This window comes from Lepisosteus platostomus, chromosome 15 (genome assembly GCF_059453375.1).
Source record: "Lepisosteus platostomus isolate fLepPlt1 chromosome 15, fLepPlt1.hap1, whole genome shotgun sequence".
NCBI classification, from domain to species: Eukaryota; Metazoa; Chordata; class Actinopteri; order Semionotiformes; family Lepisosteidae; genus Lepisosteus; species Lepisosteus platostomus.
The window spans coordinates 13,762,949-13,790,573 of NC_142625.1; the positions used below are offsets into that span (position 1 = coordinate 13,762,949).

The window sequence follows — 27,625 nt, forward strand, 5'->3', positions numbered from 1 at the left end:
CTTTGTTTCTCATTTAAAACGCAGCTATTGGAAGTGCGCTGCCGTGTGTTGTGGTTTGTTGAGACAGATGTGTTTGGTGTTATTTTGATTTTTTGGGGAGGGGGCTGTTTCCCCAGGGTGCGTTTGCTCTGCTCACTGGCGAGCAGCTGTTTGTACTGGTGTCAGTTACCTTACCCCCCCCCTGGGTACGGTCATTCAGCTCCTGCTGCTGTCAGCAGGGAAAAGGACCTGTTCTCATGTCCTAACTCAGGGCTGTTTGCTTGGCCCTCATCGTTTTGAAATGTGTGTGTTTGTTTGTTTTTGCTTTATTTAGACAAAGTCCTCTTTTTTCATGTTAACGGTAATCAGGAGTTTGAGTGGTTTGGACGAGCACAGCTCGAGGTGCTGTACAGCCAGTGGACAGGAAGCTTGTGGCCTCTTTACTACAGCAGGTCATCAAATCTAGGTTATCGTCTCATCTGCGTCCACTGCTTTTTCCCCCCGACTTCCACTTCCAGCCGTGAGTGCAGACTCTTCGGTCAGCATACAACACCCCCCGGCGCTCCCGAAAGCTATCTGGGGGGGAAACAGAGCACCATGGCTCAAATGGCCGTCCTTGGTCAAGAACCTCGGTCTTGCTCGTGAGATGAGATCACTTTATTGGCCATATACAATTTCTTGCATTAGGAATTTCTTTTTTTGCAGACCCCAGCTTGCTCTCCATGAGACACACAGACAGGGAGAGAAGCTTGGGGTCGGAGCGCAGGGTCTGTCATTTATACGGCGCCCCTGGAGCAGCTGGGGTTAAGGGCCTTGCTCAGGGGCCCAATGGCGTAGGATTCCTCTGCCGGCCGCAGGATTTGAACCGGCAACCTTCCAGCCACCGGTGCAGGTCCTCAGCCATAGTGCCACCACTCCTTAGTTATGTACAGTGCCTTGCGAAAGTATTCGGCCCCCTTGAACTTTTCAACCTTTTGCCACATTTCAGGCTTCAAACATAAAGATATAAATTTTTTATTTTATGTGAAGAATCACCAACAAGTGGGACACAATTGTGAAGTGGAACGAAATCTATTGGATTTTTGAAACTTTTTTAACTAATAAAAAAATGAAAAGTGGGGCGTGCAAAATTATTCGGCCCCCTTGCGTTAATACTTTGTAGAGCCACCTTTTGCTGCGATTACAGCTGCAAGTCGCTTGGGGTATGTCTCTATCAGTTTTGCACATCGAGAGACTGAAATTCTTGCCCATTCTTCCTTGCAAAACAGCTCGAGCTCAGTGAGGTTGGATGGAGAGCGTTTGTGAACAGCAGTTTTCAGCTCTTTCCACAGATTCTCGATTGGATTCAGGTCTGGACTTTGACTTGGCCATTCAAACACCTGGATACGTTTATTTGTGAACCATTCCTTTGTAGATTTTGCTGTATGTTTGGGATCATTGTCTTGTTGGAAGATAAATCTCCGTCCCAGTTTCAGGTCTTTTGCAGACTCCAACAGGTTTTCATCCAGAATGGTCCTGTATTTGGCTGCATCCATCTTCCCCTCAATTTTAACCATCTTCCCTGTCCCTGCTGAAGAAAAGCAGGCCCAAACCATGATGCTGCCACCACCATGTTTGACAGTGGGGATGGTGTGTTGAGGGTGATGAGCTGTGTTGCTTTTACGCCAAACATATCGTTTTGCATTGTGGCCAAAAAGTTCGATTTTGGTTTCATCTGACCAGAGCACCTTCTTCCACATGTTTGGGGTGTCTCCCAGGTGGCTTGTGGCAAACTTTAGACGAGACTTTTTATGGATATCTTTGAGAAATGGCTTTCTTCTTGCCACTCTTCCATAAAGGCCAGATTTGTGCAGTGTAAGACTGATTGTTGTCCTATGGACAGACTCTCCCACCTCAGCTGTAGTTCTCTGCAGTTCATCCAGAGTGATCATGGGCCTCTTGGCTGCATCTCTGATCAGTCTTCTCCTTGTCTGAGCTGAAAGTTTAGAGGGACGGCCAGGTCTTGGTAGATTTGCAGTGGTCTGATACACCTTCCATTTCAAGATGATCACTTGCACAGTGCTCCTTGGGATGTTTGAAGCTTGGGAAATCTTTTTGTATCCAAATCCGGCTTTAAACTTCTCCACAACAGTATTATGGACCTGCCTGGTGTGTTCCTTGGTCTTCATGATGCTCTCTGCGCTTTCAACAGAACCTTGAGACTATCACAGAGCAGATGCATTTATACAGAGACTTGATTACACACAGGTGGATTCTATTTATCACCATCAGTCATTTAGGACAACATTGGATCATTCAGAGATCCTCGCTGAACTTCTGGAGTGAGTTTGCTGCACTGAAAGTAAAGGGGCCGAATAATTTTGCACGCCCCACTTTTCATTTTTTTATTAGTTAAAAAAGTTTCAAAAATCCAATAGATTTCGTTCCACTTCACAATTGTGTCCCACTTGTTGGTGATTCTTCACATAAAATAAAAAATGTATATCTTTATGTTTGAAGCCTGAAATGTGGCAAAAGGTTGAAAAGTTCAAGGGGGCCGAATACTTTCGCAAGGCACTGTATAACATATAGAACTATGATTATATATAGTGTTATATAGTTACTAGTAGGTAATCACACATAGTAAGTCATGTATATCTGCCAAGTAATGGTTTGTTATATACTTATGCCGAATCTCAAATCACTCCTTACTAACAAGGCAAGGGCTACTTAGACAGTATGCGTGTTGCCTTCACTGAAGTGAAGACTGTTTTTGACCATATTAAGTCATCTACTATCTTCCCAGTGATGATTAATATCTTGGGATTATCTTGAGAGAACAAAAGGAGTTATTAGAATTGCCCAACACGCTGCCCCAGAATTATAAGGAGGCAGGAAGGTGTTTGTGCAGCCGGTATTCAGACAAACACACAGACAGGGAGAGAAGCTTGGGGTCAGAGCCCAGGGTCTGTCATTTATACGGCACCCCTGGAGCAGCTGGGGTTAAGGGCCTTGCTCAGGGGCCCAGTGGAGTAGGATTTCTCTGCCGGGCACAGGATACAAACCAGCAACCTTCCAGCCACAGGCGCGGATCCTTAGCCACAGGGCCACCGCTCCGCCCCACTTAGCCTGTAGAGAAGTGATTGGTTTTGGGGGGCTTCAGCGCAGGATGTTATGAGTCTGTTTGCATCTCAGTGCAGTAGTAGCCCTTCAGCAGAATTCCCAGTTTGCTCTAGGGAAGAGATGCTCGCGTTGGGAAGACTGGAGCTGTGAGAGGCAGGAGACACTCGGAAGGTTCTGCTGGAGTCCCTCTCCGTCATGACGAGCTGAAGCAGGGCAACAGGAATCATACAGCCACTCTAGAACCGTAGTGTGTAGGCTGTCGCTTATTATACCTAACTGGACAAATCAATAGGATTTAAAAATCACATGGGTCTCCAAGGATGCATTTCAACAGAGTGGTTTTCTGTGTGCTGTTGCATTTATTCCAATGTCGGATTTGTGTTTGGTTTTTTGGGGACAGAATAATACAAACCAGCATTTCAGAAGCACCCGAGCATTTCTAGGTTTTGATGGGTAGAACCACAAGCTGTCAGGCTGTCATACTGTACGCAGTGCAAGGAACAGCGTCACTGTCACTCAAGGGCCTGTTTCAAGAGCAGCACTGATTAAAAGGAGAGAGAGTTCAGCTTCAACTGGAAGTTAAAAAAAAAAACGGTTTTGTGAATTAATCGAGCCTTGATTACACTGACAGGATACATTTACCAGGTCGGAGACTATAGGGCAGTGTCAGCTTGGTGTTCATGGAAGTGAGAGGGAACTCAGCACACCTGCAGGCGTGTCTGAGTGCAGCTGATGAAGGAAAAAGGCTGGGAAGATGCGATTTGTGAAAATGGGGACATCGGATTTTAAATGAGGATGTCGAAGGGCTGTTTACGTGTTGGTTGAACAGATCGTGCAAGAAGTAAAATCTCCGTGTTTTAGCTCGGATTCGGGGCAGCTGGATTGTGTGTCGGGTCTCTCTGTGCCACTGTTTGTTGGCAGGGAACTTCGCGACAGCTGACCCTGGAAACACAGCCTGGGGTCACATTCCTGCTCCATTAGCAGCTTGTTTGACATGACTGGCAGTAATAACCAGCTCAGATTGCCTCCCTAGAGAAAGGGCCGAAAAACCAGCTCCTCAGCACATTCCTGGTGGTGCTTGTGCACGGTGTTTCAGTAGGATGAAAGGTGGTTATTTAGTTTTCTGCTTAATTTTAGATCATATCCTCAAATTACTTTTTTGTTTACATTTCATGAATCTATCCTTTTTTTTTTAGCTTGCTTCTGGAATAAATTTAGTTACGTCATGTTGGTTTTGTGCTTCAGACCGGCTAAATAACTTGAGCTGATGTTTTCCTATGGATGTTGAAAGCTGCATTGATCTTCACATCTTTAGTGTTGCTGTTCCAGGGTTTGACAATTTTGGGCTCAATACCCCCTAGACCAGGGAGAGACAGAGCTTTTTATGTTTTATGTTAGCAGTTTGTAGCACAAAATCTCTTTTGTGTAGAATAACTGAGGATCCAAATAGGAATTTCTACATGTGATCGCTAATGGCATTTGTGCATTCAACGTATCACAGTTTGAAAACTATTCCATCTTTTTTTTAAAGCCGCCTAACCTGGATGTTAATCTGCGTGAACACTAAAGTTATTGTAGCGCAGCAGGGCTCGAAGTGGTTGCTTTTCCACTTTCCGTTGACAAAATGTTTTCAGTTTTAGTTGTATGTAGTGCCTTTCACATCGCGTTGTCACAGATAAGTTATTCGCACAGAGTGTACAGACGGGGTTGTACAATAAATCCAAAGGAAAGTATTGTAAGGCAATGTCATGTTATTTCACAAGATTGTGATGTCAATGTCAAATGAAATAGTCCTATTGTAAATAACAGTGTAATGAGAATAAAAAGAAACAACAGTGGTAATATTATTATTTTACAAAGTGAAAAGAAGCATGTTAAGATGGTTGCTGTAGCGTTTATCTACATTTATTGAAAGGTTTGATTAAGTTAAAATCTTGAGGGGGTACCTGAGGCAAATAATTTAGGTTGAAGGGGTTCAGCTGACAAAGGTTGGGAACCCCTGTCCTAGAGTAACAGTGTAACCATCAGATATGGAGCAGAGAAAAACACAAGCAATGCCATTAGGAGAAAAATATAATTTCCGGGATACAAGGCCTGATGGGTTTGCCTCCCTTCCTAGCTGTGTGTACTGTCTGTCTTATATCCCGATATCACCTATAAATTGTAAGAACCAACCAATATCATTTCCAATAGGCTTTTTGACAGCAGCATTACCATGTTTAGTCTGTCGTATCTCCAGAGCTAAGCAAGGCTGGGCCTGGTCAACACGGGGAGGTGAATCCAGAACAGTGCTGATTTTAGGTGGTGCTCTTCCCTCTGGTTCCCAAAGCAATGCCCAAATCTAGTGACCATAGGACACTATGCGTGGGATGCTCTCAATTTAGCCTTCAGATGAGACGCTAGTTTCTCTTTACTTCAGCTGGTGATGCAGTTTCTGACTCTCCCCCCCCCGCCCCCGATCAGCAGCGCAGTGGGGCAGCTGTGCGACCCCCAGGTGGGACTGGAATTCAGTGACGGGTGAAGCAGGTGTCCTCTATGTAAAGTGCTTTGGGATCCTTCAGAAATTTGAGTTATGTAAACATAAGGAATTCATCATTTTTCAGTTCAGTTTCAACATTGACAACACCAATACACTGTTTTTTAAGAATGTGTTACATGCTGTTTCTTCTATTTCGTACATTTTTAATTGCAGAATCTTTAATAATTAGCTGTTCTAAAACATAGTTTTAGCTTTACAGGTCCTACACCTTACAATATTACACGCATGCATTAACATACTGTATATGAGCGCCAAACGTGTTTAAATGTGTATATTTAAATTATAGTGCTTGCTTACAAAGGAATATGGTTTTCACAGATCATTCAATTTTCTCTTGCCCTGTACTTTGCCATAATATTTGGCAAAGCTAGCTGTTTCTTTCACAGCCCCGCACTCTTGCAAACCTCCTCACCTCCAACTTTAAAATGAGGACTGGCCTCATAACAGGTCAATCACAAAGGAGCGGAGTGCGTTATCAGCCTGGTGCTCTCAGGCTCCGGAGCAGAAAACCTTTCTTTCGCTAAAAATTTGAGAAGAAACTTGCGTTGCAGTTGGATGACGTTTGGGTCTCGGTCTGCTCTGTAGCACTGTCTGTGTTGATCCCTATTGCCCTAATCAAGGTCTCCACTACATGCCTTACCCCAGATCTCTCTTCAGTGTAGAGACCTGTGGTGGTATGATGTAAACTTGTGTTCTGCAATTCAATGAAAGTGATAGTATCATGTTGTAACACAGTTCAGGCACTTAAGAACCCTAAATCGCTTTACAGCCATGTAGGAATTCCAAGATCTGCTTTGGTCACAAGCCATCTGGTAGATTTCTTTTCACACCTGTATATGTTTCTGGGTTAAGCATCACAGTTTATTTTCTATGCTATTGGACCTCTGTAAGTTCAGCCTGACAGCTACCCTGGCTCTTCAACATAAAACAGACACTCAATACATCAACATTTGATCAATACTCGGGCAACTTCCTATCCTTTCAGTGTTTTCTTAACTCTCTGGTGAGAGTGGGGGCTCAGCTGTGATCTGGTGAGGGGATGCTGGTTCTTACAGTGAGTTCCACTGTACTGTAGGCCAGTGGGCATCTTGACTCAGTGCTGGGGTCTTGCTGCTGTCTACAGTGCCAGAAGTGAGCGGTATTCTAAGCCCATGTGACTTTTCTGCTGGGTCACACACTACCTCAGCCCCTAGATGCCCTATATTCTGTCCACTTAGAGGGTGCAGTCCTGATCTGACAGAAGCACAGTCTGTCAAGTCTGCGTCATCCGTCTGCACAGACCCGTGACACAGGTTTTTGATCAGCTCCTTTCCTCCGGGACATTAGATGAGGTTAGCTAGGCAGCATGTTAATGTTGTCAGTTCAGAATTGACTGAACAGTCCGTCTGCCTGAATGGAGCTGTGGTGCTTTAAGAGTGGATGCTTTCAGAGGTTCATGACTCTCCTTGGGGCCAGCATCGCCCTCTATACAGCTGGATCTTGCTTCTAGACGGTGCTGACTAGACTGCAGGCTCTTCCTGCGAGGCAGAAGCCAGTACTTGCCTGAGCTGGTCGCACCCGCACAGCTGACTCGCAGCGTTTGCGGAGTTTCCGAGTCTCCTGGGTCTGAGGTATGGGAGGAGCAGGAACTGAGCTGATCTTGTGGCTCCGGGCTACGTGCCGAATATGAATCATTTGGCTGCTTTTCAACAAGCAGCAAGGGGCAGGTCTTGGTGCTTGAGCACACGCATCTAGGTACAGTTCTCTCTGTTAACACAGTCGCTGTGCAAGTCTATTGGGCATCCCTGGTCTCAGATGGGGAGTGAGGGGTGTCTCTAGTCTGAGGGCCTCTGGATGGGCCTCGCTAGTGAAGTGAAACTGAGGTTGTGGACTGAGCCAACGGCAGGACAGGACTTGAACTGAGAGGTGGCTGTGGCGATGGGTGGGGAGGGGGTCTTGCTGTTTCGTGGGGAGTTCGTTATGGCCACTTGTGCAATGCTCTAGCGTCTAACTTCCCGCCTCGCTCTACTAGATGTGAAAATCCTCTGTCTGCTTGGGAAACCGCCTTCTCTTTTGCTCATTAAGTGGAGAGGGAGCTGTGAAACGTGCTCTGGAGGGGATGTTGAGGCCTGTGTTGTTCTCTGGCAGGGAGGCCTGGTGAGCTTGGCAGTGGGTGTGTCTGGGAAGGGAGCACACGCCCAGCCCATGTGCCAGTTGTACGAGAGGAAGCGTTCACGCCAAGAGACAGATTAGCCTTTCAAATGCTGCCTCTGTGTTACAGGCTTCATTCTACAGCAGACCTGCACTCCCACTGCGTGCTGTTCGCCCTTGTAGTGGTGAGAACCTGTTCTGCCGTAGTCGAGTCGGGTTCCAGTCAGCAGACCTTGAACTTAAGGGTTACAAACAAGGTTTTTCAGGAACTGTCCGCCTTTCCAGTTAGTTGCTATCTAAATGGAGGATCTCATCCAGCTGGCATTGCCTGGAGCCAGAGTATCAGGCTTTTACAACCTGTTGGAGAAGCGGGTTCCCCACTCCCACAACTTTTTGGGTAAAGTGTTACTTTAGTAAGCCTAGTTTTTGATACAGACAACCGCAGTCTTCCTGTATAGCTCTTTGCCAAGCATAAAAGGGTGGGGATTGTTGGTTTGCATATTCTAGGTACTGCTTGACTTTATTGATGTAATATGCATTGCTTGCTCAGTGTTTTTTTTTTTGGAGAACTTTTAAATCGAACCTTGCAAGCAACAAGCAGACCCTTCCGAATGACACAGCTGGGTGTGTGAAGGAGTCACTCCAGTTACAAGTCTTCTGCTTCCTGTGTGTCAGCTGCTTTTACTGATAATCAGCCCTTCCCCTTCATTCGCCTGCAGGAGTGCTGGAGAGGACTGGAGTTCCACCACAGAACCAGGACTGCACTCTGAGGCACATGACGGGTAGAGTAGAGTAGTGGTCAGGGCACTGGGCTCCTAGCTGGCGGGTCATGGGTTCAAGTGTGCACAAAGCGCTTGAGCCTGTTAGCTCCAGTCTGTCCAGCTGTGTGAATATGCCTTTGCTGGAAGGAGCCCTGCTAGGATCAGTATCTCTCCCATGAGGCCGCTGTGCACTCTCCTTCTGCTTGACGTGGGGAGCACACTTATCCAGCAGGCCAGCAGGGGGCACTCACCCTGCAGTCCATGTGGGTCCTAATGCCCCAGTATAGTGACGGGGACACTATACTGTAAACAGGCGCCGTCTTTTGGATGAGACGTAAAAACCGAGGTCCTGACTCTCTGTGGTCATTAAAAATCCCAAGGCGTTTCTCAAAAAGAGTAGGGGTGTAACCCTGGCGTCCTGGCCAAATTTCCCATTGGCCCTTACCAATCATGGCCTCCTAATAATCCCCATCTATGAATTGGCTTCATTACTCTGCTCTCCTCCCCACTGATAGCTGGTGGTGGTGAGAGTACTGCCGTCACATCATCCAGGTGGGGCTGCACATTGGTGGTGGATGGGAGTCCCCCTTACCTGTAAAGCGCTTTGAGTGGAGTGTCCAGAAAAGCGCTATATAAGTGTAAGCAATTATTATTATTATTATTATTATTATTATTATTATTATTATTATTATTATTATCCAGCCCATTTTCCAGGTTTTCATGTGTAATCCCTTTCCAGAATGCTTGAGCATTTCTATTTTCACTTGGAGGTTGTGTTGATTCAATGCGTCTCGATTTCAGGTGTTAGGCCACAAAGTGTGCTTTGGAAAGGGTGTGTAGACTTTCTATAAGCGGCATTCATCCGGCCCGGTTCTTATTCAAGTGGAAGCTCCGTTTCTAAATAACGACACAAAGCGTTTCAGCCTCTCCGCCTGTTGATGTGTCGCTGCTGTCTGGCAGGTGAGCACGTTACTGTGCTTTGCTGTCACTTACTGTGAGGATGAGTTGCCTCGGCGCAATACAGATAATTCACCTTTTTGTTTTAAGGAAGGTGTTTTACTCGTGTTAAGAGTGCCGGCATGTCCCAAACTGATCAAAACCTGTGGGTGTTCTTTGTTAGTTCTCTCTCTTCCTTCTGTTCAGTGGATCTTGGCCTCTTAAATTCCTCCAGTCCGTGCTCAGTTTTATTTTCCTAATCTTGCCCTGGAGGTTCGGAGGCTTGTAGAATTACCAGACAAGGGATGGTTAAGTCTTCCCAGCGATGTGGAAGGCAGCCCAGCTGAGCAGTCAGCTTTCCCCTCCGCTGTGAGGCTACCTTCTCGTAAGGCTTGGAAGATTAGTAGTTCCAGTCTGTTCTGCTGTCAAATTACTGGAAACGGGCTGGTTTGCGTCTTGTTTGTGGGCTGGTTTGTTCTACTGGCACAGCGAGAGGTTCCTACCCAAGGTCTTTCTCCTCTCTGCCCAGTTGCTTTCCCTTCCAAACGAGACCGGAGAAGGTCCCTCCTGTGGCCGAGTCACTGAGCCACTGACTCCAGCACTAGGGCTCCCACTGAAGTTGGGAAAGGGATGCACCCACAGACAGATGCTGACTCGCCCAGCCAGAGCTCAGAGCCGACACGCCGAGGGCTGGGTTCAGAGAAGAAAGAGCCCCCGTCGGTCTCCTCCAGAGGATGTGGTTTGTGAAACAGCTGTGGGGAGGGCTCTCTGACTGCCGTCTGGAGGGACCGAGGGCTCTCCCCTCCAGAGTGTCCTCCCACAGTGCAGCCTCCAGGCTCAGGGCAGACACAAAGGTCCCTGAACAGAAACCGATTTTGTACTATGGAAACTTCCTGATAAAGACATTAATTCATAAGCATTTTGTTGATGTAAGTGTATAAACACCGGGCAATTCAGTGTCCCTGCAGTCTTGGCCTTGTTAAACTGTTTTCTGCTTTGGATAAGAGCGTGTTCGTAAAGTCCTTGATGGACCCTTGGGTGTCATTGTAGCAGCTGCAGTGTGTCTGTCTGCTAGGTGTTTTTAGGCTTCTTTTCCTAGAGCCATATTTAACACCAGCCCGACTTCAGGAGGACAGGAGAGTAGGCTGCATGCAGGTTGTGTGTGCAACATGGCCGTCAGGAGCGTTTTCTTTCACAGTGTGGCTGAGCTCGGTTTTTTTGTAGCACAAAGTTGGAGATGTACTCTACGGGCTCTGAAGGGAAAGGGAGAAGTTTCGTGAGTCTCCACAGCCTGGAGCCCCTCTATATACCAGAAACCAGCAGGGCAGTATGAAACCAAATCCTTAATATGTCTCCTGAAAAGATTACAAGTCGGCTAAGTGGGATCAAGGGATTGCAGTGGCTTTTCTGAGATGTGGGACTTGGACCTGTTAATAAAATGTTTTTTCGTCTCCTGACTTGCGGCATCAGCACCATGCTCCGAGAAGGATTTTGTCCCCCTGGGCTGCTTTACCCCCAAGAGCTCGTATAACGAGTTTAATGACTCTTTACAGTCTGCTAGAGCACCCCTCCTGAGCTGTTGCTTCTCTTGTCACATGGTTTCTCCTGCCTGACGCACTGAACCCCGACAATCTTTCCTCGTGGGAGTGGGAGGAATTTAGCCGAGACCGCGTTTCGTCTGGTACAGTTTGTTTCAGGCTTGAGAATTCATACTTGTTCGGTGTCAAAGTACAACAGCTGTTTTATTTTTATTTATTTTTTTCTGTAGGTGAAACTATTTGTGTGGTGGTTTACATTGGGGGACGGGCACTGCAGCCACTATAGTGTGTCCAATATCTGCGCTGCAGAGGAGCAAGCTTAACGGAGCACAGACTCTGGATAGGAGTGTCTTCCCCGGGCGGCCGAGTCCTGTCTCACTCCCCCACCCCTCTTGGGCCCATTGGCACACCACCCAGTCTGGATTATTCATGTTAGTGCCATAGCTCTCCTGGCACATCTTCCCAGTCCTGTGCTGCATCTTGTCTCTGGTCCCTGTTCTCTCCCAGTGTGAGCTCTGCCGTGATCCAAAAAAAAAAAAGCCAGTCTCAGCAGACCCTTCAGAGTCTCGGACTTTGCCGGCGGTCCCGTGGGTGGCGACGGGCGGGCATGCCAGTGGTTTAGTTAAAGGGCTCGTTACCGGGAGAGTTACAGCTGTGCCAGACAGCACACCGCCCAGAGCGAGTGTCTGAATTTCCTGGTGTCCTCTGTGAGCTGTCGCGCCAGGAACTCGACCACAGTGCTAGTTAATCCCTAATTCACCTGCGTGCCGTACGTTTGATGAAAGCAGTGACTGAGTGACTCGACAAAACGTCCAGAAATTTGAATAGTTGCGCTGCAGAGTGCGGTGGATATATATTCGTTTGGGAAGGAGTACCAGGGAAGAGATCGAGGTTAATAGGAAAACCCAGGGTGAATAACATGGAAGTTCCTTTTTTTTCCACCCTGGGGTCGTCCAGTGGGGCTTTCTCGGTGAGCGATGCTGAACAGGGAGTGTCCGAGTTGCTGGTCCCAACACAGAGGCCGACTTCCTGCACGGATGATCCCCTTGTCTGTCCAGCCCAGATTACAGGCTGCTGGATCTTTAGGGTTTCTTTCCTGTAGTAGAGAAATAATCTGGGAGTCCAGACCTGAACTAACTGGTGCATTGTGGGTCCAAGAAAAGTGACCTGTTTACTACCCTCAACCTCCATCATACTCGTTGTCTTCCCGTCGGGGGTCAATTCTCTTGGTTTTCGTGCGAGGTCGCACACTGGTTTTTGAGATTGTACTGAAGGTGTCACGAAAACAGTTTCTTTGTCTTCAGTTTAGTGCACAGTTCAGTCCATTCTACGATTCCACATTAGCAGATGTAACAGAGTGGCCTTGACTAATGAAGGGAGAAAAAGGGTAAATGATGGTGACGTATTTGGCCATTTAAAAGCGACACTGCTTTGTTTTGAGACTCCACGAATATAGGATGTTTTCAAGGTTCCAATCCTAGACAAGGGCATTTGAGTTTTCACAAATGGAAGAATCGTTTCTGGTTATTTTGCAATTCGGTCTTTCACATTTTTTGAGTGGGAGCTGCACTACCTCAGGTTTACTAAGCACACCTGTGTGATGAGGAAGTATACCCTTTCCGTTTGTTGTGGAGGTTATCTGAAAAATACAGCACAATTAAGCAGTGACACAGCAGACGTTAACTGTGGGTTTGGTGCTAGACTCTTTGTTTCTGTGTATCTGTAACCCACTAAGTGGAGGTTTGAGATGGAAACGGTGCTGTTGCCAGGGAACAAATATAAACTAGCTTGAGAAAGCAAAGCAAAATGTGTGGACTTCCTTCTGCTGTTATTTTCTGCCTCCTACTCGGAATACTGTAAAAGTATCTGGTTATTTTAACTGCTCAATATCACAACTGCAAAACTAGCAGGTAGTAATATAACAGAGACAACTTGTCTTTCGAAGAGTCCTATGCTAAAAGTCAAAGCGGGACCATGATGTTGGAGGAGATCTCTCCTGCATTATTCAAAACAAAACTCCTCAGGTGTGCTTTTCCCTCGCCAGTCAGAGCTTCGAGACCATAAGGGATTTGCTTGTTTTAATCCTTTCCTCAATTTGTCTAAACATTTTGGCATTAATTGATGTGAACATGGGCACCAGCAACCAAATGGGAACACTTTGTGCCGTGACTAATAATTGATTTAGCATTAAGAGAATCACCATGGGCTTTGTTGTCAGTGGGTGAACCCGAGTGTTGTCTGTCTCCACGGAGCTCATGGCCCGGATTCATTTAAAAAAAAAAAAGAAAGAAGCGTACTTATTAGTCAGCGGTGACACCTATGAGTCATGCCCAGTGTCGGAGTGCGAGAGACGGCAGCTGTGCCGCTGATTAGAGAGGTTTTGCGTTCCGACGCGGTGTTTCAGCGCGCTGTGTTGTCGAGTAGCGCTCGTCAGTCTGTCAGCGGCGCTGTAGTTGCTTTGTGTTGCACCGAGCTTGTGGCGGCGGAGCCGGGTAGTCGGAGACAAACGGGAGCCTCCGCTTGCTGCCTTCGGGTTGCGCAACCAGCCTCGCCGCTGTCGGATTGTCGCCGTGTGAGAACTCGGACATCGCCTCTGCCGAGTTAGAGCGGACGTTTGTCAGTAGACCCTGGACAGGAAGGGGCTGATGCAGCCGGAGAGATGTAGTCTGTAGCGGCAGGTTTCTCTAACCCCACCTATGGTGTCCCTGAAACAGCACACGGTGTCGGCGAGACTCTACCGGTGAGGGAGATGAGTGAACTCTGACCCCAAAGACCAGGGCTTACTGGAAGACTCGCTACTGTCCCGAAATAACGGCTGAACCCAGCTGACAGGGTGGTGAACTATTTTCTTGTGCCTGTGCCTGTGCCTGCTCTCCTCCCGTCTGTTGTGTAATCTCCAGGAGCTGGCTGTGCACACCCTGTGGGTCTGGTGAAGGACGATGGAGGGATGGGGGACTGTGATTCACAGAGTAGCAGATTGGCCTTCTGTTCAGTACAGAGCTCTTTCTAATCCTGGGCCCTTCTGTTCACTTGCTCTTATTGTAGCCGAGCTCTCAATGAACTGATTTAAATCCAGGAGAAACCTTGAGCCGCCATGTTGAACCCTTCTGCAGACCTTTGAAACTTTATACTCTGAATAACGAGTGCTGCTGCTGACCTGAAGTTACTACAGTATCTGAGAGCTCATCTGCTCACTGGAGTCTCGGAGACCTAGATGGGGAATTCCTGTGGTAACCCAAAAGTGGGGAGAATTTTGCCGGAAGCAGAAAATATCAAACTGTCATGTAAAAGGTTTGATGTTGGCCAATAATGACTACAAATTGTAATATGTAAACCTGCTATTGAAATGTGATTAAGGTTGCCATAATGGGATTATTGGAATAACCTGAAAAGGAATCAATTAGAAAATCAATCAATCGGTTTGTAATTGAACCTTAGAACTGATCTATCAAGCACGTTGCCAATTTTAGCAGGTCTGCCGCTGTAATGCAGTTCTGTACATGTTCCCTATAAATGTCTGTTACTTCTTCCAAAGTGCTTTCATTTCCATTTACAATACTGAGTATAGGTGCTGGTTGGTTGGCAGGACAGTGCCCTGAAGCCCACTGACAGTCATGAAGCACAAGTCCGGACTGTTGTGTGCTTGTGTGGCCATTAATGCCAACTTTGGATTGACAAACCAGCCTTTACAGATGTTTTGGATGGCAAAGGGTGTGGTAGCCTGCGATGGGAATTCTGTAGAGCTCCAGAGTCAAGCGTGACGATTTTGTTTTTCCTTCTCGGTTGAACTTGTGCGTGCAGTTCACCTGAAGGATCTATTCCGCGCGTGTCTGTTGTCCCGCCAGGGCAGTGAAACAGTCGTGCCGGTTGTCGTGTAGAGCCATGTACTGCACGTGCGAGACCCGCGTCCCTGTGCAGTAGACTCCGAGTCGGTCAGGCACCTTTGAAACCTGTTCCTAATGCAAACCCTGATCTCAGGTGTTTGTGTCTGCAGAGCTGGGGCTGAAGGGCCCCTGTTGATGCTTGATCGCTGTGTGATCGGCTCTCGCTGGCCAGCAGCCATATCACCCTGCAACTCACAACTGGCAGCCCACTGAAGCTCAGCAGGTGTGAGCCTGGTCAGTACCTGGATGGGAGACCTCCTGGGAAAAACTAAGGTTGCTGCTGGAAGAGGTGTTAATGGGGCCAGCAGGGGGCTCTCTCCCTGCAGTCCATGTGTGTCCTAATGCCCCAGTATAATAACAGGGACACTGTACTGTAAACGGGCGACGTCCTTCGGATGAAACATAAAACCGAGGTCCTGACTCTCTGTGGTCATTAAAAATCCCAGGGCGTTTCTCGAAAAGAGTAGGGGCGTCCTGGCCAAATTTCCCATTGGCCCTTACCAATCATGGCCTCCTAATAATCTTAATAATTGGCTTCATTACTCTGCTCTCCTCCCCACTGATAGCTGGTGTGTGGGGAGTGTACTGGTGCACTATGGCTGCCGTCGCATCATCCAGGTTGATGCTGCACATTGGTGGTGGTGGAGGAGAGTCCCCATTACCTGTAAAGCGCTTTGAGTGGAGTGTCCAGTTGGGCTTTGGTGCTGGAGCTTTCAAAGGCTCGATTTACTGTCCAGCGCTCTGTGTTTTGGGATTCGCTAGTTAGCAGTTCTTCTCCCCTGCAGACCTGCGTGGGCGCACAGCTGACAGCCGCGGCCTGCCTGCCCTGTAGTCCTGGGTTGCGGGGTGTGGGGCGACCCCTCCTCTTTCCCCAGAGGAGGGGTCGCACCACACCGCGGCGGGGAGCTGGCAGAGATCGGCCAGGGTTGAGGGTCGGGGTGTGTGTGGTGGACGGTAGCAGGAGCTGGAGAGTTGCGGGCCAAGGTTCGGCGATCTTGGTGGGTGGGGGGGTGTCTCCTTACGGCTGGAGTTCCTGGCCTCTGAGGAACTGTGAAGGCCAAAGCCGGGGTGCTTCTGCCAGAGCCCTGCGCTTCGGCGGCAGGCGTGCCGTCTGCAGCCATGTTATCGCTCGCCCTTCACGGCCATCGAACACGAGGGCGTTGGCAGGAATTCCAGGCCTGCGGTTCCGTCGCCAGCACATTGTTGTCAACTCCAGAGTCGACGTGCCGGCTAGGATGGTGCCTCTGGAAAGTCCTACTTCACTGGAATATGAAACGTTTAAGATTGACTGACTGCAAAGCAATATATATGTTAATTCAATATGCATTGGATTGGGAGCTAAGTACTGTGAGTAAAAGAAACTGATATAGGGTATAGCAGCACCTGAAAAGATCAGCGCCGCTAGGAAGAGGAGGATAAGTCTGACTTCAGCGAGACCTGTCTGTTATCTGAGCTGCCAAACGGGTCTCTCTCCCTGCTGCCGCTCGAGTTTGCTGTAAAAGCTTTCCTGCTAAACGAATTGTGAAAGTTAAACTGGAAGTAGGGACACATGCTTGGGTGGGGGAGTCTGTTCTGCAGTTGCGACTAGGAATGCAGTCGGCTCCAAGCTTACGCAGTCGGCTCTGGAACATAAAATAAAAAATCAGAAAAATTCATCAAGCATGCCTACAACACTTAGTTAGTGAGCATATACAGTCCTCTTATTTACTGTTTTGATACTTATTTTAATATCTTGACAATTACAGCTGTAGTAAGGTTTTTTTTATAAGGTTTATAGGTTAAAATATGACATATGAATTTGGCATAATGGAGGGATGTTTGCCTGTTATGCCCTCCAGCTTGTAGGGGCAGCAACATCCTGTTGCTGTTTCCGTAAACATGAGTTTTTTACGGGACAGGGTGGTTAGCCTTGTGCCCAACCTCCAACATGGAGGACCTGGTGCCTGACGTTGGACACGATCCCACTACCCCTGAGAGGATGAGTCTCATGCTCTACCAGCAGAGCTAGGCGGTGGCTCTGTGGCTCAGGATCTGCGCCTGTGGCTGGAAGGTTGCCGGTTCGTATCCTGCGGTCCGCAGAGGAATCCTACTCTATTGGGCCCCTGAGCAAGGCCCTTCACCCCAGCTGCTCCAGGGGTTATAAATGGCTGACCCTGCACTCTGACCCCAAGCTTCTCTCTCCCTGTCTGTGTGTCTCATGGAGAACAAGTTGGGGTAAGACGAATTCCTAATGCAAGAAATTGTATATGGCCAAGAAAGTGATCTCTCTCTTAGTCGGGGCCCGGAATTTGGCATTATGTGTTACTCGGTATCCTTAACCCCTGTGTAAGTTGCGAGTTGACTCTCCTTACCCCCGATTCGCACTGAGTGTGTAGCTGAAGAGAGCAGCAGTCTGGAAGAGCTGCCTTCACATTCTTTAAAGCTCACTTCAGGGACAGGCCGGTGTGGGGAGCGAGGGAGTCCTTCAGGGTCGGGCCACGAAGGCGACTGTGCTGCGGGGGGGGGGGTGGCGGGAGTGTGCCGTGTTCCCGCAGCGGGGCTCCAGCCCTGGAGACGGGGTCAGCCGAGCAGGCCTGGAGCTGCACCAGGGGCTCAGCACGCATCATTAATTAGGATACCTCTTGTGTCTGTTCCAGGCATCTCAGGAATTCGGCTCGTTACGAGTGAATAATGTTTCCCTTTGTCCTCGGCTGGCAGCGTTCCCAGGGAGGAGGATTAGTGCGCTATGTGTGAAATGTGTGAGGCGGCGTTCTTGTGGCTGCTCGGTCGCAGTTGTGTGCGAGAGCGCCGAGGAAACGCAGGGAGCTGCAAGGCTCCGGCTCGGAGCGCCGGACCAGCGGATGAAGGTTGCGTCGCTGTACAGGAGAACCAGGGGTTTCGGATTTTAGTGCTTGGTTGTGGCGCGTTTCCACTGAGTGGAATGGCTTTCCGGTTGTGTTTTTGCGATTGCGACCTCTAAAGCCCCCTCCTCCTCCGGGGATTCACATCCCCGCCAGCCCGTCTGTCTGCCTGCCCGGCGGAGGCCCGTTCCCGAGCCCAGGGGGGAAACGGGACCGTCCCGTTTCCGGCTGCCCAGTGCTTCTCCACAGCAGCGGTTCTTTCTGTGAGGGGTTGTTGCCGTGGCGACGGGTTGAATCGCGGGGTGTGACTTGAAACTGGCAGCGCCCGCACCTGTGGAGGGGGGTGGTCTGCTCTTACAGGGTGCGCTTTAAGATACTCAATGCCAACGAAGACCCAAGCGTGCGCCGCGGTGTTGGGGGTATAGCCGGGATATTGTCGGGGCCGAGGAGAGGGCAGCTGTCACCCTACAGTGTGGAGTCGGCCTGGTTTCGCCCCGAGGACAGGCTCCCCCTTTCTCGCCGAGAGAGTATAGTCCCCTGAACCCCATGATCCAGCACCAACACATGCACTCATCTCGGATGAGAGCGTTTTCGATCTGCTTTCTCTGATTTTAGGGCAAAAGGGCATTTATTTCACATGGACTGGCTCATGTTTGAGCAAGTACGCTCGCCGCCTTCATTTTTAGTGTGCGAAGCCTGGACATCCCCCATGCCTGGTGCAGCACTAAGAAATGAAGCGCGCCGATCTCCGGGCCTCGCATTCCAGTGTCCACTCATCCTGCTGGGATAGCTGCTTATCCCACCCAGCCAGCTGTCCTCCTGGCCCAGAGAAACATAGCTTGCCGAGATTCCACCTTTGTTTTCTGCTTGCTGCTAATATCGCCATAAGAATCATAATTCCGGTTTAGGGAAAAAAAGCTCTGGGGGTCCTCACACCAACAGTAGTGAGAACAGAACACCAGCAGTTGTGTGGACTAGGAGAACATAAGAGCTTGTGTTCAGGAAAGCAGCTTTATGCTTTAAATCAGCTGCTGTACAGTTCTGGTACCAAGCATGCAGCATTCCGAAATATCTTTCCTGTGGTTTGTCCTTCATCTGTTTGCGCGTGTTGGTTGTAGCCAAGACCGAGCCCAGAAACCAGCAGTGCGGCACAGTGCTCAGGGCTCTGGACTTGTAACTGGAAGGTTGTGGGTTCGAATCCCAGGTTGGGAGGTGTTGTTGCTCCCCTGAGCAAGGTGCTTCTTTCAGAATGTGCCTGTAAAATAACCAGCTGCATAAGCTGGCACAAACCAAAGCCACTTTTGGGGAAATAAAGGAGTCTGCCGGGTAAATTAACCGTAATGCATACGGTTATCTCAAGAGCAGATAGCATCTGGTCTCCTTCCCAGTCCTAATATGTCCTGGAGGCATGTGTTGGGATATCCTGTTGGTCAGAACAGGGAACCAGACATTGCGTTCAGTATTTTTCCTGTTGTGATAAAACGGGTAGTATAATGAGTCTTTCAGAGGCACAGAAACAAAGGACAAATGAGATCTTAGGAACCGGCGTTTTCAGACTCTTCTTCTACAGAGCAGTGCAGACGGATGTGGGTGTGGATTCAAGAATTTAACCTAAAAACGAAGGCAGAGGGGGAAGTTCTCGTGGTTGTGAGGCGCACAAAGTGCCCGACACTGAGTTTGTCTGGTCTGGCTGCTTGCTTACAAGGATATCCTCTCGGTCTGCAGGGACGTAGCTGCTGTACATATAAACGATGTGTTAATTATTAATTTGACTGATACACCTGGGACTTTCCTCCTGTACAAACCGACTCATTATTTTTTCAGCTCCGATCAGCCGGGCCACAGCTCTGCCCTTGTTTAGACTAGCATTCTTCTCGGGTATTTGCGTATAAACACACCACATGGCTGAACATATTTTCAGAGCTCAGTGACCATCTACTGACGAAGTTTCCATGTGGGAGGTAAAAGGCTCCCATCCATTACATTTCCAGAATCTTGAGAATACCAGCAGCGCTCTTACTGCCAAATGCACACACAAAGGGAATTGAATTAACAGCACCAAAAAAAGAGCTCATTTAGAAAAGGACAAAGAAGGTAAATTGATGGCAGTAATTGGAAGGTTATGGATAATGTTAGTTAAGGCTGTATGCTTGCGTTTTTATTGATTAAGACCATTATAGCTACTTGTTTCTTGCATGTGTCGCGATGTATTGTGCACAGCTCTACCGCGAATCTCCGCGCTGTGCGTGATGCATCTTTATCCCTCAGCGCTGTTCTAAACAGGGCCCTGGTTCAGGTTGCCAAGTGTGTTTTTCAATGGCTCGATGAGGGAACTGCCAAGTTTCTCTCCCTGCCCACTAGGTCAGCTGAGCTCTCCAACAGGAGAGGCTTTGTTTGAACTCTGGCTGTGGGCTGCAGGTAGAGATGGGCAGATAAACGCACCAGGGAGGGAACTCGGCGTGTCTGCGGGTCTGGGAAAAGGGAACTGCCGTCCCAGTTTCTCAGAATGGTTTTTCAGTCTCGGTAAGACCATTCATTAATTGGCAGTATTGCAAAAAAAAAATGCATTTAATTCCTAAGGAAGCACTTTGCCACGGTTGTCTCTGGTCTGCTGGTCTTGCCACGGGCTAGAGTGAGAGTTGGTGAGAACGGTGATGTGAAGCAGCCCTTCCTGCTCACTAGTCACTGTGATGACTACTGTAACGTGATGTGCAAGCAAATAAGGGCAGGTCGTGCAGCAGAGATTTCAATGCAGAAATGTTCCAATGTGATCTGCATGCAGAGTTAACAAGTAAGAAGTATTTGTCGGCAAACCCACACAAAGTCGAGAGCAATATTTCTATTGGATTAAAAGGGATGTATTCACAAGCCTTCTTGTTGACAAGGTAATGGGAGAGCTTCACATTACAGGACGTTTTGTTGCCTCGTTCAGAACCGCAGAATACGGCACTGTGCACACCTGGAAGGTTAGTCTATTTGGCAATGTAAACAGGAAGAGGTTTTACACATTACTGTGTACATTTTACGATCACTGTGGCTTGAAATGCACTCATCAATGCCGATTCTTTTTAACCCCCAAATGTAAAAATAGCATTGCAGGTCCCCTTTAATTCTGCTGAAGGCAGCGCTACATTTATTACATAATGCTTTGGCAGTTTTTTCAACCATCTTATGGAATCAATTGACTGTTCTATTAATAACACAACAGGCCACATCTTAATTACATTAGAACTTCTCCATCTTAACATTTCCCTGTGACAATGGAATTATATTCCTTACAAATTACAAAGAAACATTGTCTTGCCAGCAGGGTTTGGGGGGAAAAAATATGAAAAATTATCTTACGATAAAACACAAATTAATATAAACCTTATGTGATGGCATCTGTGGTTAGAATGGTGGTTTTCCTTCCTCTGTTTCTGGGTCAGTGTTTTATCCCAATCCTCGGTGTGCTATTCTGTTCTGGATTTAGCGGGATGGGGCCTTGCTGATTGCTTTCATCCTAAATTTGTTGTTTTTTTTTTTACAACGTTTTGGTTTCTGCTGGAAATGCAGAATCAGGCTGCCACGAGGCTTTGGTGAAATGGGCCGGTAGGACCCTCTAGTGATGACAAGCCTGGAGCTCCCTGCCCCTGGCCGAGACCCCCCTCAGGAGCGTGCTTAAAGGGTCCCTGAGAAATGTTAGCTGCCACCACACCCCTATATATCTCTCATATCGGCCCTTCCTTTCCACTTCATTCTGTCAGGCCTTCCCTCGGCTTGTCTTGAAGAGGTCAGTGTCACCTGCTGTGACAGTATTCCCTTCCTGAAACCGTGAACTTCATTGTAGAAGCTCAAGAAGGGAGCTGCGTAGGCTGCAAAGGAACAAGTAAAGGTTTATTCCTTGCTGAAAAGAGACACAACATTTCGGCTGTGGAGCCTTATTCAGCTGCAGAAGGCTCCACAGCCGAAATCTTTCTTTTCTTCTCTTTTCAGTGTGGAATAAACCTTTACTTGTCCCTTGTTAACATCATTGGTCTGGGAAATGAGAGGAGCCGCACACTTTTCTCTTCAACAGCTGGGACCCCTGGCTCCGGCACTCAGCTCCACTCAGCCACGGGGGTGCGAGCGGGGGTCCGTCCTCCGGGTTCGGGAACTGCCGTAGCTCAGTAGTGTGCGCACGTTAAAGGATATGTGCAGGATGCATGACACTCCCGAGATGACAGTGGAGCTGAAGGAGCAGCAAGGGTTGAAGATCTCTTGCTTGTTTCCAATTAAAGTCCTAAATCTGATATAGTTCAAGCAGGGAGCTGCGTCAGCACGCATAGGCTGCAAAGGAACAGGAAAAGGTCAGTTCCAGGCTGAAAAGAGAAGAGACGTGACATTTTGGTTGCGTTTCAAGCGAAGAAGGCTCTACAACTGAAATGTCTCTCTTCTCTTTCTTTCACACAACTGATGAAGGCCCCACAACCGAAACATTGTCTCTTTTCAGCATGGATTAAACCTTTACCTGTTCCTAACTCTGATGTATTGTTTTTCCATGGTACCACAAGGTGATGTCCTGTTGAACTGTTTTCTGCTCCGTTTCAAGGTGATGCAGTCTGGTCTTGTATAGATTCTTTGCGAATAATGGCTTTGTGCTGTTAGGCCTCGAGTTGAGAGTCGTTTTAATTGCAGGTTTCAAACGGCAGATCTGGCAGAGATTCCCTGTATTTCTCCAGCTGCCTGCTCCTGCTGTTCTCTTGGATCGCAGGCAGTCGGAAGCCCTATCTGCCAGCAATTTGCAGACTGTCTTAATGAGGCAAGCAGGAGGAAATGAAAGACAGTGGCTAATTGTCTGCGTTTCCTGTCTCGGGGCACGCGTCCGCACCCCGATGTAATCAGGTTAGGCGTTTATTGTGCAAATTGCTGCCTTGCCTTAAGGTCGCACATACTGCATGCTTAAAGCACACTAGCCTCATTCCTGTTTGATAGGGCATCTGTTTCTTTCTTAAGTTTTTGAGATTTAAGAGAAAGTCATAGTTACTGACATTGCGGCCCAGTGCCAGTTTTCGGCAGGTGTTTTTGGGTTGGTTGTTCATTTGTACAGTCGAGTTGGTGGTGGTGGTGGGGGGAAATTGGCACTGCTTTTGTAGTGTCCCAGAGAGGTCTCGGCTGCCACCACACCCCCACGCGTCTCACGACTTCATCTCGTGTACTGGCCCCTCCTTTCCACTTCATTCTCTCTAAAGCTTTGCCCGGCTTTCATTTTTATCCGGTCAGTTTCAAACGGAGACCGGGAGACTTTGAAGAGCTGGAAGGAATGGTTCACTGGTGCAGTAAGGTTTTCTGCCACCACCCCCAGGCAAGACAGTGAAGATCTGAACTCAGCCAGGCTCTGGTTGTTCAGCCAGCAAGCGGTGTGATCCGTTTGTGATGCAATGTTGAAATTTGTGGACTCTAAATGCGAGGTTCCTAAAGCCCCATTGCTAACCAAGATCAGTGTCGCTGACGCAGTGGTAATGAGTTCCAGTGCAACGCACACTCTGGAAGAAGCAGGTCGATGCTGGTGCTGGTAGTGTGTGGGAGTAGGTGACCAGCGATCGCACTGGAAGTGCCCATTCCCTAACTGACCTCCCCTCCTGTCTCTCTTCCCCCCTCCTCCAGCTTCTACATGCATAACCACCTGTAAGAAGACGCCCCCCCCAGTGCCCCCCCGCACCACCTCCAAGCCCTTCATCTCGGTGACGGTGCAGAGCAGCACTGAGTCGGCCCAGGACATCTACCTGGACGGCCAGGACCGCAAGAGCGAAGCCAACAGCCAGTCGGGGCTCAGCAACTCCTCGGACAGCCTCGACAGCACGCGGGCCAACAGCCTGGCCAAGGGCAGCCCGGCCCTGCCGCCCGTCGCCGCCCCCCGAGATCCCCCGCCCTCCAGCACCCCCCCCGCGGAGCCCCAGCATGACACCCTGAAGAGCAACAGGGGCACCCTGACCGCCGAGGAGGCCCGCCCTGAGCCCATCCCCAAGAGGAAGCTCTCGTCCATCGGCATCCAGGTAGTGGGGCTGGCAGCCTGGGGTCCTGACCTTGTCCCAGGTCGTAACTGAGCACCGTCGCCCCCTGCTGGTCAAGCATGGTACTGACATGCCCAGGGGACTTCCAATTACCTGTTCTGTCGCTGGAAACATGCAGTTAACAGTGAAAATTTACAATGTGAACTGCGATTAACTGGCAGCGATTGCTTATTTATCTTTGAAATTGCACTCCTTTGTGATATGACAAAAATGGCATGTGTTTTTAACTTCGTATCTGCCAGTGGATTTAATATGAAGTTGCTGCAGGGGGGGATAACGATCACAGTGGGGGGGTTTTGTCCCGAGCCAGTCAGCTGCTGTTTGGTTAATCCTCACACCGTTGATTAGCACAAAGCCCCTTGCAGGCAGCAGGGTGGGATTTGCGGGTTTCTTGGGAAGAAGAGCCCTCGTCCGGACCCAGTGTTGACGGATTCTCCTTTTTGGGTCTCTGGGCAGGTGGACTGCATTCAGCCCGTGCAGAAGGAGGAGGTCCCAGTCCTGACCAGATTCCAGTCGATCGGAGTGCAGGTGGAAGACGGCTGGGAGTGAGTGTCCACTGTGTTCGCTGTGCTGCTCGCAGCGTCTGTGGATTCATGACTGGAGCCTTTGTGCTAAAGTTAATGAGGCCAGCAGCTCCATTTCCAGTGATATACTGCACAGACTTTGTTCATTGTACAGTAGTGAGCATCCTGAAAACTGGGATATTGAAGAACATCAGAGCAGTTACAGAGGAGAGAAGCCTTTTGGCTTGAATAGCCTGTTTGGTTAAATCAATCTTTAATCTTGAAAATTCTTTCAGAACAGGGAATCTGAAAGCAAAAAGAATGATCTCCAGGCGAATAAGGGTAGATTTTACAGTGGAATTTCCTTTCTTCCCAGAAGGAATCGTGGAGATTACAGCTCTCTCTCTCTCTCTATTCTGAGTTAGGTGTTCAAAGGCCAGTCTCTGCCCTAAAATACAGGACTGGTTAAAACAGGGTTTTCATGGGAGTTCAAGTTCTTAGATAGTGAAGTTCTTTAAAAAAAAAATGTCAAGACGAGATTAGTTATCAGGCTGTGTGGTAGGAATATTTAAATCAGTTTCAGGGCTGACGGGTGGTTTTGTTTGAGGTTTGAGGTTTGAATATGTTTTCTTAGAAGCAGCATTTGACAACATGAGTGCTTCAGCAATAAATCTGTCTGACAGACTGGGTATGACCAGGTCTTGTTGTGGGTGAGTCAGGAGTGAGACTCTTTCTGTCCAGGTATATCCGTTGCTCGTTCGGCCTTTTGGGGAATTTGCCAGATTGAGCCCAAGGCAGTGAACTGGAGCTTCAGTCTGCTTGTCGCTGGTGCAGTCTGTGCCACGTCCCGTGTCTTACGACCTCAGAATTACGTGCTGGTGAAGGCCTATCTCTTTGGGTCATATCTTTACACGTGATGACATATTTCAGAGGTTTTTGCTGCTGAAATGCTGTAGCCGGGTACTGGCGTGGGCACAGACTCCTGCCAACGATGCCCAGCAGTCCCATCCAATCAATCAGTCAATCCATCGTCCCCTCTCTCTCTCTCCCTCCACACCAGCTTCTGGGAATGTGCTTAGCCAGCACTGCCCTCCCATCGATTCAGTGCTTTTTTTATTTTTATCTGCATGGATTGCTGCGAAATGAAGCCCTCGGTAGTGTTACGTACAGAGAATCGTATTAGTATCTTCTGCTTCAGTAGGGCTGCAGTATTTACATAGCAGATTTACATGTGCCCTTTGGGAGGGCTCTCCTCTGGCCCTGCAAGCATGCTGTGTGTTTTTGTTTGTTTTGTCGTTAAGAAGTAAACGGCCATATGCTGTTTTATCTGTGTCCCTCTCATCGCCCGTCTTAGTCTGGTTGGTATCGGTGACGTGCCGGCTGGTTGTCTGGCCTGAGCTGTAGCACCAGCAACACAAGCTCTGATCACTGTGGCCTAGAAGAATACGTAATCACTTAACACAAGCACACGGCTATTGGCATGCCTGCGTCTTGGGATGTTTTCTGATTTATTATGTATAATTATAACTGCTTACACTTATATAGCACTTTTCTTGACACTCCACTCACCACACACCAGCTCTGTGGGGAGGAGAGCAGAGTGATGAAGCCAGTTTGGAGATGGGATTATTAGGAGGCCATGATTGGTAAAGGCCAGGGGGCAATTTGGCCAGGACAGCCGGGGTAACACCCCTACCGTTGAGAGAAACGCCCTGCGATTTTTAATGACCACAGAGAGTCACGACCTCAATATCCTGGGGCATGAGGACCCACGCAGACCGCAGGGTGAGCGCCCCCTGCTGGCCCCACTAACACCTCTTCCAGCAGCAGCCTTAGCTTTCCTCCAGGAGGTCTCCCATCCAGGTACTGACCAGGCTCACACCTGCTGAGCTCCAGTGGGGCTGCAGGGGGATGATAGTGTGTTAGCTTGTACTGATTTATTAATGAGGCCTGTGTGGGTGTAGGGTTTATTGGTTAAGCCAGGTTGATGGAGTGGTGGATGGACCGACTGCAGTGGCAGGGACACTGGGGAGTAACAGGGTCCGGGGCGGCGGACCCCTGTAGCCCTCTGGCTGACGTGGATGCTCTCCCCCTCCGCTCAGGCTGGGACGCTCCGGCAGCATGGCCTCCAGACCGGCGGACGCCGACGCGCAGGACCCGGCCAACTCCAAGCCCTCTGACAAGACCGGGCCGGGCGGCGCCAGCCAGCCGTCGGCCGACCCGGCGGCGCCGCAGCCCCGCCCCCAGGCCGGCGGAGAGGGCGGGGCCACGCGCCAGCTGTCCAACCGCACGGCCACGCGCAGCAGCAGCTCCTCCTTCTCGGAGAGCCTGGACCCCGCCCTGGACCCCTCCTCCCTGCCCCCGCCCGAGCCCTGGCTCGAGAACGCCGTCAACAGCGGCGCGCCCAGCGGCGCAGCCCCGCCCGGGGGGCCCGCCTGCCTCCGCGACGGCTACTGGTTCCTGAAGCTCCTGCAGGCCGAGACCGGTCGCATGGAGGGCTGGTGTCGGCAGATGGAGCAGGAGACCAAAGACAACCAGCTGTCTGAGGAAGGTAGGGCAGTCCTGGGCGGCCATGTTCATTTTGCCCAGCTTTCTGTTTTGTCAGGGGTTTGCCTTGCTGTGCCTCACCTCCCGGCGGTTTTCCAGGTGTTCACTGTACTTTACTCCTTTTACTACAGTGTGACGCTAAGTTTTCATGTGGCCCGTAAGCGTACGAGAACATTTGAAAGGATCCAGCTGAGTACAGACCACTCAGCACGTCTTTCTCTTTTCAGTTTGTTTGCGGCTTATGGCTAGCTATCCTCCCAATAGTCCCTCAGCTTTCCCGGGAACGGGCGTCAAAATTCAACGGAGCAGGTCAAGGCTTATTCCATAGTGCAAGGAAAAGAAGTACTTCAGCTGTGGAGCTATCTTCAGGTGTGGGGGAGAGAGGTTCTCTCATGCTTCATCGACTGCTGGTCACTCTCTCTCCCCCATGCCTGAAGTCATGTACACCGTATGCAAATCATTCAGTCAAGATTCATGGGAAATTCAAATGAACGTCCAAACTGCACTGAGACAAAAGGCCATGGTTTTTGTAAGTGCAGCGCTAGTGTAGACTTCACGATAGCGAATCCAGTATTTGGTGCCGAATCTGGCCTCAGCCTCTGACAGTTATAGTGACAGCTGGCCTCTGTCAGCGTGATGTGCGATCGACTCCACAGCCACAGACTTGAGCTCTCTCTTCCGCTACAGGAATCAGATTGAGCCCCTAATACCTGCAGCAAATGGAGCAGTAGGGGCATAAAGCACAGAATTACACTGCTCTAATCTTGGCGTAATTGAAGTGGGGATTAGTGTCAGTGGATCAGCTGTGACAGCAGCAGTCACAGCACCACTGAG

General features: G+C 49.1%; 1 protein-coding gene across 4 annotated transcripts in view; it reads left to right on the forward strand.

Annotated features, from left to right (window-relative positions):
- Positions 1–27,625, forward strand: part of LOC148648018 (disks large-associated protein 4-like) — a 252,800-nt gene that overhangs the window by 215,411 nt on the left and 9,764 nt on the right. For all 4 annotated transcript variants that reach the window (XM_088608349.1, XM_088608348.1, XM_088608352.1 and 1 more), the window contains 3 exons: positions 23,335–23,723; positions 24,198–24,286; positions 26,347–26,795. In XM_088608349.1, coding sequence (XP_088464475.1) covers positions 23,335–23,723; positions 24,198–24,286; positions 26,347–26,795 — 927 coding nt within the window. The remainder of the gene's footprint in view (positions 1–23,334; positions 23,724–24,197; positions 24,287–26,346; positions 26,796–27,625) is intronic.